The 12,101-nt window shown below is 38.8% G+C and overlaps 2 protein-coding genes across 2 annotated transcripts; both read right to left on the bottom strand.

Moving 5' to 3' along the window:
* Positions 1-4: 4 nt before the first annotated feature.
* On the bottom strand, positions 5-7,820 carry LOC6046075 (serine protease inhibitor 77Ba). The gene is made up of 6 exons (XM_001863294.2): positions 7,584-7,820; positions 7,241-7,362; positions 6,979-7,178; positions 6,459-6,924; positions 378-566; positions 5-320 (listed from the first exon to the last, which is right to left on the bottom strand). Exons 1-6 carry the CDS (start codon positions 7,594-7,596, stop codon positions 54-56), a joined length of 1,257 nt encoding a protein of 418 aa, XP_001863329.2. The 5' UTR covers positions 7,597-7,820; the 3' UTR covers positions 5-53.
* A 2,284-nt stretch (positions 7,821-10,104) lies between these two features.
* LOC6046074 (peroxisomal biogenesis factor 3) lies at positions 10,105-11,657 on the bottom strand. The gene has a single exon (XM_001863293.2). The coding sequence runs from the start codon at positions 11,464-11,466 to the stop codon at positions 10,318-10,320; it is 1,149 nt and encodes a 382-aa protein (XP_001863328.1). The 5' UTR covers positions 11,467-11,657; the 3' UTR covers positions 10,105-10,317.
* Positions 11,658-12,101: the final 444 nt, after the last annotated feature.

Here is a 12,101-nt window from a genome sequence, read left to right on the forward strand (position 1 = left end):
CTTCTCCCAACTGTGAAAGAAAGTCCCTGACATTTTATTACCCTTTGCCACTCTCACACCGCCAGCGGATTCTTCACCTGGCCCATAAACAGAATCACGTCGAACCGCTTGTCCACGATCAAGAAAGCGAACGGTCGGTTCGCGAAGAACCGTGGCGGCGTGGCCTTGTTGGCGAAGATCGCGGCCGTCGACGCCGAAGCCGTCGTTCCCTCTTCGTTCACGACGATCCTGGCCTTCTGCACGATATCGCCAAGGAAGATATCGTTGGCCATCCGATCAAACTGAGCCGTCTCCTTGCTCATGGCCGCTTTGACTCCCATCTAAAATTTTCGAGATTAATACAAGATCATTTAAAACTCTTCACCAATTGATCATACATCAAACAGTGGCGCCTTCAGCTTGTAGTCCGCAGTGATTTCAAACCTCGGCAGGTACACCTCCACTTCATCGTCTTCGTACTCTTCGGCGGCCGTTCGCAGCTCCTGGTAGATTGTCTGCATGCTGAAGTTCGCCAACCGGCCGATCACGTCCTTCAGGGGCACTCCTTTCCGCGGCAAAATAACCATCTGAGAATTTTAGAAATTACCAAAATTATTCAAATTTCAACTCACAACTCGTTGCATTACGATGGTCAGTAGATCTGCGGTCTAACGATACAATCGTTTAATTCGGATCTTTGATTTGGATTAACCTTTCAATCGACAATGTCACACAAAACAACATGCGCAAATTCACCATAATGATTTTTTTTTTAAATCTATTTTTACATTTTAAAGATTAAATTTCTAAAACTATGATAATTCCACAATTTAAAAATATGAAACTCTAAACTTTAAAATTTCTTTTACTTAAAATCTCAAAAAGAATTATTATAAAAATAGTTTTTTTACCAAAATTACCGAAATGACGAAAATGACGAAAATGGCGAAATGACGAAAAAAAAAAAGAAAATTACGAAATGACCGAAATAACCAAAATGACAAAAAAGACAAAATTTACTAATATGGCGAAAATGACTAAAATGACCGAAATGACCGAAAACACGAAAATGGCCAAAATGACCGAAATGGCCTTAATGACGAAAATGGCGAAAATGACCAAAATGACAAAAATGACGAAAACGACCGAAATAACCAAAATTACCAGATTTACCGAAATTACCGAAATGACCAAAATGACCGAAATGGCCAAAATGACAAAAATTACCAAAATGACGAAAATGACAAAAATTACGAAAATGACGAAATGATCAAAATGACAAACATGACTAAAATGACCGAAATGACCGAAAACACGAAAATGACTGAGATGACCGAAATGGCCCTAATGACGAAAATTGCGAAAATGACCAAAATGACGAAAACGACCGAAATGACCAAAATTACGAAAATGACGAAAATGATCGAAATGACCAAAATGAAAGAAATGACAAAAATTACGAAAATTACGAAAATGACGAAATGATCAAAATGACGAAAATGACTAAAATGACCGAAAACACGAAAATGACTGAAATGACCGAAATGACGAAAATGACCGAAATGACCAAAATTACCAGCTTTACCGAAATTACCGAAATGACCGAAATGGCCAAAATGAAAGAAATGACAAAAATTACGAAAATTACGAAAATGACGAAAATGACAAAAATGACAAAAATGACGAAAATGACCGAAATAACCAAAATGACCGAAATGGCCTTAATGACGAAAATGGCGAAAACAACCAAAATGACGAAAACGACCGAAATAACCAAAATTACCGAAATTACGAAAATGACGAAAATGACAAAAATGACGAAAACGACCGAAATGACCAAAATGACCGAAATTACGAAAATGACAAAAATGACCGAAATGACCAAAATTACCAGATTTACCGAAATGACTAAAATGGCCAAAATGAAAGAAATGACAAAAATTACGAATATTACGAAAATTACGAAATGATCAAAATGACTAAAATGACCGAAATGACCGAAAACACGAAAATGGCCAAAATGACCGAAATGGCCTTAATGACGAAAATGGCGAAAATAACCAAAATGACAAAAATGACGAAAACGACCGAAATAACCAAAATGACCGAAATTACGAAAATGACGAAAATGACAAAAATGACGAAAATGACCGAAATGACCGAAAACACGAAAATGACTGAAATGACCGAAATGGCGAAAATGACCAAAATGACGAAAACGACCGAAATGACCAAAATGACAGAAATTACGAAAACGACGAAAATGATCGAAATGACCAAAATTACCAGATTTACCGAAATTACCGAAATGACCAAAATGACCGAAATGGCCTAAATGACCAAAATGACAAAAATTACAAAAATGACCAAAATGACGAAAATGACAAAAAATACGAAAATTACGAAAATGACGAAATGATCAAAATGACTAAAATGACCGAAATGACCGAAATTACGAAAATCACGAAAACGACCGAAATGACGAAAATTACCGAAATGACCAAAATTACCAGATTTACCGCAATTACCGAAATGACCAAAATTACCAAAATGACAAAAATGACAAAAAAGACAAAAATGACCAAAATGACCAAAATGACAAAAATGACAGAAATGACCGAAATGACGAAAAAGACGAAAATGACCAAAATTACCAGATTTACCGAAATTACCGAAATGACCAAAATGACCGAAATGGCCAAAATGACCAAAATGACAAAAATGACAAAAATGACCAAAATGACAAAAATGACAGAAAGGACCGAAATGACGAAAAAGACGAAAATTACGAATATAACGGAAATGGCGAAAATGACGAAACGACCGAAATGACCAAAATTACCAAAATCACGAATATTACGAAAATTACGGAAATGACGAAAGTTACGAAAATGACCTAAATGACGAAAATGCCGAAAATTACGAAAATTAAGAAATGATCAAGACGGCGAAAAAGACGAAAATGACCGAAATGAAGAAAATGACCGAAATGACGAAAACTACGAAAATGACGTAAATTCGCAATTCGCAATTTTCAGTGTAAGAACGGGCCTTGACCGATCTTATGCACTAGGTTCCCGACGAACACGCACTGCCCTTACACCTACATCTCACCCTTGCTCTGAGTCAGTACGAGCAGCACGCTAGAACACGCTTTGAGTGTTCGTGCCAGGCATGCACACCTTCTTTTCCGGTTACGCATTTTAACTCGGCCGGGGGTGGTACATTACGTAGGGTTTGATGTAAGTATAAGCGCCTAACCATTTATAGTGTGCCTATCAACTTTCATTAAAGCAAAAACTGTTTTATTTTTAGTTTGAATTCAAAAACTAGTTGTTATTTTACTGTGTTTTGTTTTCTCCTGAAATCTTTCCTAGTGTTGAGTCGTGTTTTATGTTGCTATTTCTTTTGTCGCGGTGTTTTGTTACAACTTTGGTCCTAAGCATTTTATAAAAGTTTTTCAAAAGTACAATAGTAATATTTGTGTTAATTCTTTGATCACTCCAAAAATTGAGTAAGGGCTCGAACCTCATTTGTTTGAAGAAAAGGGTGAAGATTGAAAACAATGGACAGTGAAAGAAATATACTATTTGAAGAATCAATAGTAAAAGAAAGATAGTAATTTATGAAGTAGATAAATAAATTAACAATAATTAATAAATAAAGGTAACAAACAAGCTTAGATTGTATTGAGGGCAATTTATAGGGCAAATGAAAAATTATTCAAATAGATAAATAAAGAAAAGGCAGATGATAACAAAATTGACATCGCTGCCAAATTAAGGAAAGCAGAAAGTATGTTACAGCAGCATCAATTGGTAAAATAGAGTGAAAAAGCGTTGAGAAATAAGAGAATCAAATGAGTAAAATCGAAATCAAATGGAGGATTGTAAACAGAAGCCGCGTTAGAAAATCAGTGAAACAAAATAAACAGAAGATAGGTGGTAGCTGAGAATGAAGAGAAGAGAAACCCCGTTGTGCGATGTTTCAGGTACATCCACAGCAGTTGACTCAACATACTGTGAATCAAAACAATACCGTCTACAATCACAAATTACTTCCCTTTCCCACATTGTCGCGCCCCTTTCTTTTAGCCGTCTCGACTTTGACTTTGGTCAAAGGTTTACGATCCGTTTCCACAGGCCACCAGCTAGGTCATCATGAAAACCAAGCCAACGTGGAGGTAAGAAAATAGGACACTTGCAAGGAACCAGAGCTATACTGTCTTGATCAATTAGATCTAACAGGACTACGGACGTAGTCAGTGACGCTCCTTCCAGGATGTTCCTCGCCTGAGCGTCAACTGAAGAGGTATCATCAGCATCATTCGCACTTGGCCTGCAAAAAAAAAACTACGAAAATGACGTAAATGACGAAATAACCGAAATGATCGAAATAACCGAAATGACCCAAATGACTGAAATTATCCAAATGACCGAAATGACCAAAATGACGAAAACGACCGAAAAGACGAAAATGAAGCAAATGACAAAAATGACGAAAATGACCGAACGACGAAAACGGCGAAAATGAGACGAAAAAACAACACTTACATTCTAAAATTCTATAGAATGCAAAGCATTCAATAATCCGAAAATTTCTATTTTTTCCTAGATCTTATTCCTAATGGGTAATTCTCCGCCAACTCACACAGCAGTTGCCCCGACCCCTCTTCGATTTGCGTGAAACTTTGTCCTAAGGGGTAACTTTTGTCCCTGATCACGAATCCGAGGTCCGTTTTTTGATATCTCGTGACGGAGGGGCGGTACGACCCCTTCCATTTTGCACATGCGAAAAAGAGGTGTTTTTCAATAATTTGCAGCCTGAAACGGTGATGAGATAGAAATTTGGTGTCAAAGGGACTTTTATGTAAAATTAGACGCCCGATTTGATGGCGTAATCAGAATTCGAAAAAACGTATTTTCATCGAAAAAACACTAAAAAGTTTTAAAAATTCTCCCATTTTCCGTTACTCGACTGTAAAAATTTTGGAACATGTCATTTTATGGGAAATTTAATGTACTTTTCAAATCTACATTGTCCCAGAAGGGTCATTTTTTCATTTAGAACAAAATTTTTCATTTTAAAATTTCGTGTTTTTCTAACTTTGCAGGGTTATTTTTAGAGTGTAACAATGTTCTACAAAGTTGTAGAGCAGACAATTACAAAAATTTTGATATACATACATAAGGGGTTTGCTTATAAACATCACAAATTATCACGATTTTACGAAAAAAAGTTTTAAAAAGTTGGTCGTCATCGATCATGGCCGTTCATGGTCACCCGCGACAGACACGGACGACGAAACAAAGAGAAACGAAAAGTAACTTTTTCAAAACTTTTTCGTAAAATCGCGATAACTTGTGATGTTTATAAGCAAACCCCTATGTCTATATATCAAAATTTTTGTAATTGTCTGCTCTACAACTTTGCAGAACATTGTTACACTCTAAAAATAACCCTGCAAAGTTAGAAAAAACACGAAATTTTAAAATGAAAAATTTTGTTCTAAATGAAAAAATGACCCTTCTGGGACAATGTAGATTCGAAAAGTACATTAAATTTCCCATAAAATGACATGTTCCAAAATTTTTACAGTCGAGTAACGGAAAATGGGAGAATTTTTAAAACTTTTTGTTGTTTCGATGAAAATACGTTTTTCGGAATTCTGAGTACGTCATCAAATCGGGCGTCTAATTTTACATAAAAGTCCCTTTGATGCCAAATTTCTATCTCATCACCGTTTCAGGCTGCAAATTATTGAAAAACACCTCTTTTTCGCATGTTCAAAATGGAAGGGTCGTACCGCCCTCCGTCACGAGATATCAAAAAACGGACCTCGGATTCGTGATCAGGGACAAAAGTTACCCCTTAGGACAAAGTTTCACGCAAATCGAAGAGGGGTCGGGGCAACTTTTTCCGATTTCGTGTGAGTTGGTAGAGAATTACCCTAATTTCAAAATCTGAATCTGAATCTTAAACTTTAAAATTCTAAAATATTAATTATGAATTCCTTTTTCCACAATTCTAAAATTTCAAAGAATTCTTAAACTGTAAGGATCCACATATTTTGTTTAATTCTTTAGGTCCAATAACTCTAAAATTCTGTGTATCTACAACATAGAATTTTACCCCGAGTAGGCCGCGGGTAATCGGCTCCCCTCCCACTAACATTTACACACAAGATCCTCTGTAATTATTAAGTCAAATGTAATTACAAAAGCCGACTCGGTCCTAACCAGGTCCCAGTACCGAAAGAACCTAAAAAAAATAATTTTATGAAAAAAAACATAGAATTTTAAAAAAAATCTTGATTCCAAAATTCTAAAATAAAATGTAAAACTGTTTAGTTTATGATTTTCATTTAAATTTTTTTGAAATTTTACGTTTCGTTTTAAAATAATTGTTGAGATCAGTCAAATATTTAGACCAACGATCTAAATATTACAATCAAAAATGAAACAATCACCCGCACTCACCATGCTCAGGTGACGATCGCTCCCGTACGGCAGCTCGACGATTTGCGCCTCAAGCTCGCGGAACGCGGCGAACGGGAAGACGGCCTTGCTGTACATCATCGGAACCGGTCCCACCGTGACGTCGTTCTCGTTCAGGAACGGCGTATCGACCGTCTGCGACCGGTTGAACGGAAGCGTCCAGTCTCCCTTGAAGAACAGCACCGACAGGATGAGCATTTTGGCATCTTTGAGATCGCTCGGGTGGATCGCCTTTTCGATCTGACCCTTGGTGGCGTTCGAGACGATCCCGTTGATGGTTTCGTAGCTGTTTTTGCGCGCCTGCGGTGAGCTGTTAAAGTCCAGCGATCGCAGCAGATCCTGGCCGTAGAACTGCACGATGCTATCGTCGAAGGCCTGTTGTCTTTGCTGTGTGATGTCGGTGAATATGAGCTGCAGTGAGGAGATTTCCACTTCACTCGTGTTGACACTGGAATGGGAACATGAATCGTAGATTTAAATTTTTCAAAATTGAAGATCTTACTTGATCGTATCGATGAGGTTCTTGAAGTTGTATTTGATGTCATTTTGGTTGTCCACATTCAGCACATCGAGCAGTTCGCGGAGCGTTTTCCCATCTGCTCCCTCGGTCAGTAATGCTAGCAGAGTCCAAACAGAGAGCGGTGAAATGATGATGTTGGTAGTCGTTACGCTCGGATCCGAGTCGACAAATTCGCTAATTTTCTGAAATGATCATCAAAAACTGGGTAAAACCATTACGACCATCCGGATAATCACCGAGTTACCTTGAAAAAGTTGAGTGCAAACTTTTGCGAGCCCTCGTACAGCTTCTGGCTCACCGTAGATTGTTGACTCATAACAGCACAAATCAACCCCAAAACGATCGTCCACCTAAGTAATCCACCATCTGCAAGTGTTATCAAACAGAAGGTGATCGCGGCTTATCACAGCTATTCAGAAAAGCTCGCGCTTAGCATAAATAAATGGTACGCAGAAACCGGTTTTGCGATCGATAAGTGCCTTCTTCCCTCTCCCCAAGTTTACGTCATCGATGATCGCCGTCGAAAATACAGCCAAGGTCACGATCGCTGGACGTCTCCCCAAAATACCGTGAATAAAATGACCTACCTTTTCGGGCCATGGTGCAGCTTTGCAGGGTGCGATCGATTCTACTTAATCCCGGTTGATCACGCACCAGATCGAACAACTATAATAACTAGTCCCGACAGCAGCTATTAGCAAGTTCCGCACACGCACACACGATGATCGCGATCGCGACGAGATTGATCTGGAGAGTGTCGGGCTGGACGCGAATGTCCAGCGCAAGGGTGAGATCGCGACTAAACTGGCGTCATCCAGCTCTCGCGCGAGCGGTGAAGATCAGCTGCGTAGCGAGAGAGAGGGAGGTTTAGATGCGATCTTGTGCGTTCTCTCACTCTCCCTCTCGGTTTGGATGATCTCGAGTTTTCATTGATGCCGTTAGTAAATATGGTATGTAATCGAACGAATTCTGCATCGTGATTAAATGATCGATTGTTTGATTAGATCGAACATCTTAATATTACGATCATTTGATCTAGATCTTCTTTAATCTAAATATTGATATCGTCATCCTTATATTTAGTACTTCGATCGCAGATCTAAATACACGATTTTTTTTGTAACAAGACTTGGAACATTTCAGATGAAATATTAATATTCAAAAAAAAAACTGAATTATTAAACAAACCTTTTTTTAGTAAAAAGAAAACAATATTCGTAGCGAACAAAATTTTTAAACCATGAATTTTAAAAAAGTCAAAAATGTTTATTTTCTATGTTTATGTGCACCATTCAAAAATTCAGGCTTGGAAACAATCGACATTTTGTGTGACAGTTGACTGAACTCGTCTTTAATTTTCGCTGCGTCTGTTTGCCTTTGATACGCTGCATTCGCTTGCACACATCCGAACAAACGAGCGCAACGCAAAGTCACCCACACAGTCATTTCTTCTTTCTTTCGCGCAGTGCTCGTTCGTTTGAAATCTACCAAAACTCCGATCACTTGTCCCATGACTGCATTCAACTGATTGCTGTCACCAAGCAGCACCTCACGAGAAAGAGAGAAGGAAGAAAGATATAGAGCAGGTGTCGTCGTGTCTCCCGGCTGTTAGTATTGTGCTTGACATTCTTTCGTGTCAACTTCGTGTGTGTCAACTGACGGTCCCATCCAAATGACGATCGCAGTCAGTGAACTTTTTTTTTCAATTAGAAATATAAATAGAAATATTTTAAAAACATAATGCTATTTTAACAACACTTAAACAAGCGCAACAAATAAACGGGTTTTATTAAATTTTTATTTATTCTTTCATTCAACCAATCCAAAATTTATTTTATTTATTTCCTCTTCAAAATATTGCCAAAAATCAGAAGGCAAATAAATATTGCAAAAATTGAAATTCTCATTGAAAATTTTTGTAACAAGTTCCTTCGTGCACTTCCTAGCTATTTTTTTTTTAATTTTTTGCCCTATTTAAATTTTTAAGTTTAAGTTAGGATTTGCGTTTGCTAAATAAAAATTAAAACGTATTAAATTTCATAAACAATAGTTTTTGAACATTGATTTTTTTTTATTCAAAACATTTAAATTTATGATTTTTTTTAAGTTTGAAATTTAAAAAAAATCTATAAAATAATATTTTAAATCAAGCATTAAATTACAAATACAGTCATCCCACATATTCGGAACGGTTTCCAGATCGGCCAATGTTCAAAAAATCATAGCAAATCGATAATTGAACTTAATGATTCGCTTTTACCTTCATTTGAAAGATTTTCTTGCGATCTTTCGAATGCTGTGTCAAACATCTGCAAATTTTAACTTTTATATGAAGTTTTTGAAGAATTACTTTGACCCTTGAAATCCACAAATTCGGAACACTTTTTTCTTACGAATGTAAACAAACTTTGGTTCTCTCCAGGAGTACATATTTATTACCAAATAATGACCTCACACACAGAAACCAATGAAACTCAAGCTTAGTGATGTTTTATACATTGTTTGATAACTTTTTTTGTGAAAATATCACTTAAATTCGAGTGTTCCACAATTGTGGGAGGCACAATAACATCCCACAATTATGAAACAGGTCATTTGGAGGCAGTGTTTTGCTGCTCTGGACAAAATAGTCTTGGAATGAAGTTTTTTGTTCAAAAAGTACTACTTTTACTAGTGAAATAGCAAGATAATGTCCAAATGAAGGTTCTAAAAATAGTAAGGTCGACAGAAAAGCTACTTTTGGCAAGCTATTGACAAATTATCATAAAAGTGTTCCAAATTTGTGGGTGTTCCGAATATGTGGGATGACTGTATTGTATTTTTTGTAACTTCTCAACGAAACTAAATTCCAATAAATGTAAGTTTTAAACGTTAAATTTAAACAGAAATCAATTACTGGATCAACAAGCAGAGTGCTAAATTGGAGTTTCTCTTTTCAAAATGACATTTCGATGTCTAACTTTCTTCTTCAACATCACGCTGCAAAGAAAAAAAATGTTGCTTGGGAGATAACGCGAGCGTGGGCGTATCGGATTAGGCACGTTATCTCCAGGAGGTTTCACGATTTGGGGTGATTATTTTGGTTTGGTATTAATCAAAAGCACTCACGAAAAGCATTGAATGTGCCTTTATTCTCGTTTACACAATGTAATACAGTTTAATATCGCTATCCCTTTCGCTGCCGCTTATTTAAAATTGATTTGCCTCACCTAAACCTCGAAGAAGAGAATACAGCCTAGCTCTAGTTTTTAATAGAATGTTTCAGTTTATAAATTTTCTGTCTCAGGTTACATTTTTGTTTAGAAAAGAAAAAGAAATCTCCTACTGACAAAACGTCTCGTAGACGTTCACGCCGAGAGTTTTCAACTTTTCCGTTTGCATGAAGCGCGCCACCAGCGAGGCCATCATGTCCCCGTTCCGGTGCTGGTCGAACCCGTTGGTCAACCCATTGGTTCCTGGGGCACCACCCGCTGAGCTGCCCAGGGCCTTCGAGGAGAGCCCGTTGACGATCGGGATGAGCTTGGCGAGTGAAATTTTAATATTGTTAATGTTGGAAACGCCACAATCCGCCGCCACCACGTTCAGTGCCGCCTTCGTCGACGCTCCGTTCTGCTGCGTGGCCGCTGGTTCCGCCTCGGCATAGTACTCGGCCAGCTTGTCGACAATCAGCGAGAATCCGTTGGAAATGTTGGACAAACACACGTCGCTCACTTCGGCACTCTCCAGAACGTCCAGCGTTTCGTCGTACATCTTGCTCAGCAGGTCGCTCCGGTTGATCTCCTTCGGGAGCGTGTAGCTGGCAATGCACTTGGTTGGACTGTTGTCCTCACTACTCAGCGCCACCTGGATGGACCAAAACAACGTCTCCGCATCGGCCAGGGTCAGCTGCTGCTTCAGACTGTACCGCTGCATCACCGTCGTAACGTTCTTCCGGATCGTGTCCATCAGTTCGTCCAACCCATCACCCATAAAGTGCTGGATCATCGACAAATACGTCGTCTGGATGTCCACCGTGACCTGTTTGTCGTCCTGCTCGACCGTATCTTTGTACAGATACCCTCCGAGCAGGTTGATCTGCGTCTTCAGCGTCACCGCCAGCATCGAAGAGGCGTACACCAGCGTCACGATCCGCGCAAACGCCAAGATCTTCAGCTCTTCCCACAGCTCCAACTTGTTGTCCGGATTAGACCGTAACTTTTCCAGTATCTCCGCCGTACCCAAGTTCTTCAGCGCCTTCTCCGACACCGTCGGAGCCAACCCCACGATCGTCTGATTGCAGGTCCGTTCGGTCGACTCGTAGTGCTGCATCCGCTTGAACCGCTCCGCTATTTCTTTGGCCTGCCGCTCCTGGAACTCGCGCAGCTTGTACTGGATGATTTTGATCAGGAACACTCCACTTCCCAGCACAATTCCGGTCACGACAAACTTCCTCCGGTGGCGGGTGAAGAAATTTTTGACTGCGGCCAACATGCTGTTCACGGACAAAGGTCAAGTCGAAAGTTCAACCAGGTCACGATCGTACCGTTTTTTTTTTTGTGTCGGTCCCGATAATTTTCCGATAGATTGGACAGACGGACGGACACTCTTCTTCTCTGACGGGTCTGTACTGCGACGATATGCGTGTTTAATGTTGTTTTCTGTGTTGTTTTCAGGTGTTGTCAGAGGAAAATCCACCAGCCAACGATAGACTGGCGTTCCGATCTAACAGGGGAAATGTTTCAAGCTGGGAATGGCCCTTGCAATACCGACTGCATTGAAGTTTTGATAACACTTATTAGATCCACTACATTCTTCAGGATAATATTATGGGTTTCTTTTAATTAAAATTGAGAATCAAACTTGGAATCAAATAACCTTAAAGTTCAACGAATCCAGGCTCAATTTAGACAACGGATTCGTTCTGTAAGAAAATGAAGCATAATTTTAAATGGACTAAGAATAGAATATTTGTCTTAAAATGGTTGTAAACAGTACAATTTAGTCATGTCCTGAAAAAAATCTGCTCCGATTAATAACCCTCCCGGTATTTGGGATCGACCTCAAAACATTTCTTATTTTTATGCTATTTTTATTGAGCAATTCTCCTTGAAATCTTCAAATATTGA

This window comes from Culex quinquefasciatus, chromosome 3 (assembly GCF_015732765.1).
Source record: "Culex quinquefasciatus strain JHB chromosome 3, VPISU_Cqui_1.0_pri_paternal, whole genome shotgun sequence".
NCBI classification, from domain to species: Eukaryota; Metazoa; Arthropoda; class Insecta; order Diptera; family Culicidae; genus Culex; species Culex quinquefasciatus.

Excerpts from the sequence above, each read along its gene's own strand:
- LOC6046075 (XM_001863294.2), bottom strand. Across the intron at positions 7,179-7,240 it reads TTGCACTCAACTTTTTCAAG|AAAATTAGCGAATTTGTCGA; the intron begins GTAACTCGGTGA and ends TGATCATTTCAG. Across the intron at positions 321-377 it reads TGAAGGCGCCACTGTTTGAT|ATGGGAGTCAAAGCGGCCAT; the intron begins GTATGATCAATT and ends CGAAAATTTTAG.
- LOC6046074 (XM_001863293.2), bottom strand. The coding sequence starts at position 11,466 with ATGTTGGCCGCAGTCAAAAATTTCTTCACCCGCCACCGGAGGAAGTTT.